General features: G+C 50.6%; 1 protein-coding gene across 1 annotated transcript; it reads right to left on the bottom strand.

Moving 5' to 3' along the window:
* Positions 1–1152: 1152 nt before the first annotated feature.
* On the bottom strand, positions 1153–2443 carry LOC116477269 (keratin, type I cytoskeletal 18-like). Its single transcript, XM_032761708.1, is given in 1 exon segment — positions 1153–2443. A coding segment is annotated over 1 exon segment (1125 nt). The 5' UTR covers positions 2278–2443.
* Between the last annotated feature and the right edge of the window lie 739 nt (positions 2444–3182).

Raw genomic sequence — 3182 nt, 5'->3', positions numbered from 1 at the left:
CTGTGGAGTTTGCCATTGTTTCCAACGTGGGGAGGATCTGTGTCTGTACTTCCTTTCCCATCATGCCTAGAACAGGGTGGATTACTAAATGTCGACGGCTGATGTGTAGGTCTAATATGGCCATCACTGCTCTTAACCTCTCCCTCTGGTAGTGGTAACTACTGCAATGAGTTACTCCTCCATTTCATTTGATTCATGGGGGCTGCCTGCCTGGCCACTGGTCTTGGCATGTGACCTGAGCCAGATAATCAAATAACCCATCCCCATGGCCATAGTAACTTGCCAAGAGAAGGGTGGCATGTGACCCACACAGACCAATTAGGGGTTTTCCCTGGGATTTTATATATGGGCTCCAGGAAAGAGAAACTCTTTTCTTCCACTGGAGTTTCCAACTAGAGTGATGTAAGCCTACAGCTCACATAGTTTGGGACCAGGCCTCCCTCCCACTCTTCCTCTCTTTTGCCTCTGGAATGTATGAAGTCATACACTGAGAGAAGCAGACTTGGAGGTGGGAAGAGAAAAAGATGGCAAAAAAGAATTGGGGAGAAAAGGAGAGAAAGAACAGTGGAGGGAAGAGAGAGGCCCTCCGGGATCCAGCACATTTTTTAATTTTTTTGAGACAGGGTCTCTGTCACCCAGACTGAAGTGCCATGGGGCAATCTCAGCTCACTGCAGCCTCAACCTCCAAGGCTCAAGCGATCCTCCTACCTCAACCTCCTGAATAGCTGGGACTACAGGTTTGTGCCACTGTGCCTGGCTATTTTATCTTATTTTGTTATATTTTATTTATTTATTTTGACCTCTGAACTTTTTTTTTCTTTTTGAGACAGAGTCTTGCTCTATCACCCAGGCTGGAGTGCAATGGCATGATCTCGGCTCACTGCAACCTCTGCCTCCCAGGTTCAAGCGATTCTTCCACCCCAGCCTCCCAAGTAGCTAGGATTACAGGCACCTGCCATCATGCCCAGTTAATTTTTGTATTTTCGTAGAGACGGGGTTTCACCATGTTGGCCAGGCTGCTGACCTCAGGTGATCTGCCCGCCTCGGCCTCCCAAAGTGCTGGGATTACAGGTGTGAGCCATCGCGCCCAGCCTGACCTCTGAACTTTTTATTGGCCTTCTGCTCCCCAGACAGTACTCTGCTTCTCCTGGCTTAATGTCTCAGAACTTTGGTGTCATTAGTCGCGGACACCACTTTGCCATCCACTGTCTGGCAGGTGGTGGTGGTCTTTTGGATGGTTTGCATGGAGTTGCTGATGTCCAGGGCATCACCAAGATTAAAGTCCTCGCCGTCTTCCAGCAGGCGGTGGTAGGTGGCGATCTCAACCTCCAGCCTGACCTTGATGTTCAATAGGGCCTCGTACTCCTGGGCCTGGCGCTGTCCCTCTGCCCAGGTCTGTGCCAGCTCTGACTCCAGGTGCAGCAGGATCCCGTTGAGCTGCTCCATCTGCAGGGCATAGTGGGCCTCCACCTCCTTCAGGCTGTTCTCCAAGCTGGCCTTCAGATTTCTCATAGAATCCAGGTCAGTCTTCAAGGACTGGACTGTATGTCTCAGCTCCGTGAGTATCATCTCAGCAGCTCCAACCTCGGTGGACTATGTGGTGACCACTGTGGTGCTCTCCTCAATCTGCTGAGACCAGTACTTGTCTAGCTCCTCTAGGTTCTTCTGAGCCAGCTCGTCATATTGGGCCAGAATGTCTGCCATGATCTTGGCAAGGTCCTGAGATTTGGGGGCATCTACCTCCACAGTCAACCCAGAGCTGGCAATCTGGGCTTGCAGGCCTTTTACTTCCTCTTCATGTTTCTTCTTCATGAAAAGCAGCTCCTCCTTGAGAGCCTCAATCTCTGTCTCCAGCTGCAGCCGAGTGACATTGGTGACATCAGTGACCTTGTGGAGTTTATGGATGTCACTCTCCACAGACTGGTGCATGGCCAGCTCTGTCTCATACTTGACTCTAAAGTCATCAGCAGCAAGACGGGCATTGTCGATCTGCAGAATGATGTGGGCATTGTCCACAGTATTTGTGAAGATCTGAACCCTTAGGTCCTCAATGGTCTTGAAGTAATGGCTCCAGTCTCTGACGTGGGGTCCCTTCTTCTCCAGGTGCTCCCAGATTTTGCTCTCCAGTTTCTGGTTCTCAGTCTCCAGGCTCCTCACTCTGTCCAGGTAGGAGGCCAGGTGGTTGTTCAGGCTTTGCATGGTCTCCTTCTCATTCTGGATACTTCCCACTCCTTCCAGACCCCCAGCCATCCCCGCAGCTGGGCCCCCGGACCCCATGCCACCCCGGAAACTGATGGAGCGGGACACAGAGATATGGGAACCAGAGCCCCCAGTGCCACACAGAGCGCCTCCATAGACACTGGCCGCACTGCTGACAGGCCAGGTGCTGTAGCTGGGCACCTAGACAGAGCCCAGGGACCGGCAGCTGGTGGGGAAGGTGGAGCAAGTGTGAAGTTCATGCCATCCAGCAGAGGGAAAGGAAAGGACTCAGACTTTGCCCTTATTCTATTTTTTGTAGAGACAGGTTCTCCCTATGTTGCCCAGGCTGGTCTTGAATTCTTGGGCTCAAGCCATCCTCCTGCCTCGGCCTCCCGAAGTGCTGAGATTGCAGGTGTGAGTTGTCAAACCCATCCCCAGTACATTCTTGCGACCAGTTACCCGCTTACCTCTTATCAGCCTTCAGCTACTCTGTCTCTGCCTCTCTTTGTGACTTTAACTTTACCTCCTGCCACCAAGCACATAAGTCCCCAGATTTGGGGGTTTGTGAAGGAATCTGAATGGCTCAGATAGTCACCCTTGTCCCAGTTAGACCCAACTTGTGCCCAGCACCACTTCATGTGTTGATAATCAATGTATGGATTGGCTGTCATTAGGTAAGAGATCAACTGCCTATGACCAGGGAGATAGGAGTCAAAAGGCACCATCGGTCAGCATAGGAGAACCACCCCCAGAATGGAAGCTGAGGCATAGCAGGCAACTGGCATTGTGCCCACCCAGGTCCACCAGCCATCCAGAATTGGATTCTTTAATATTTAATATTAATAGGTAGAAAATACTGAGTTGACTGTAACTAACTCACACAGAATCCCAAAAATTAAATAAAAGGGAATGAGACATGGGAGGCAAAAACCAATTTCCTCAAAAAATTCAATTTGTTTTGTTCTCTGTGTCTGATTTCCTTT

This window comes from Hylobates moloch, unplaced genomic scaffold (assembly GCF_009828535.3).
Source record: "Hylobates moloch isolate HMO894 unplaced genomic scaffold, HMol_V3 SCAFFOLD_11, whole genome shotgun sequence".
Taxonomy (NCBI): Eukaryota; Metazoa; Chordata; class Mammalia; order Primates; family Hylobatidae; genus Hylobates; species Hylobates moloch.
Note: the sequence above shows the minus strand (reverse complement) of the source record. Positions and strands in the feature narration are given on the sequence as shown.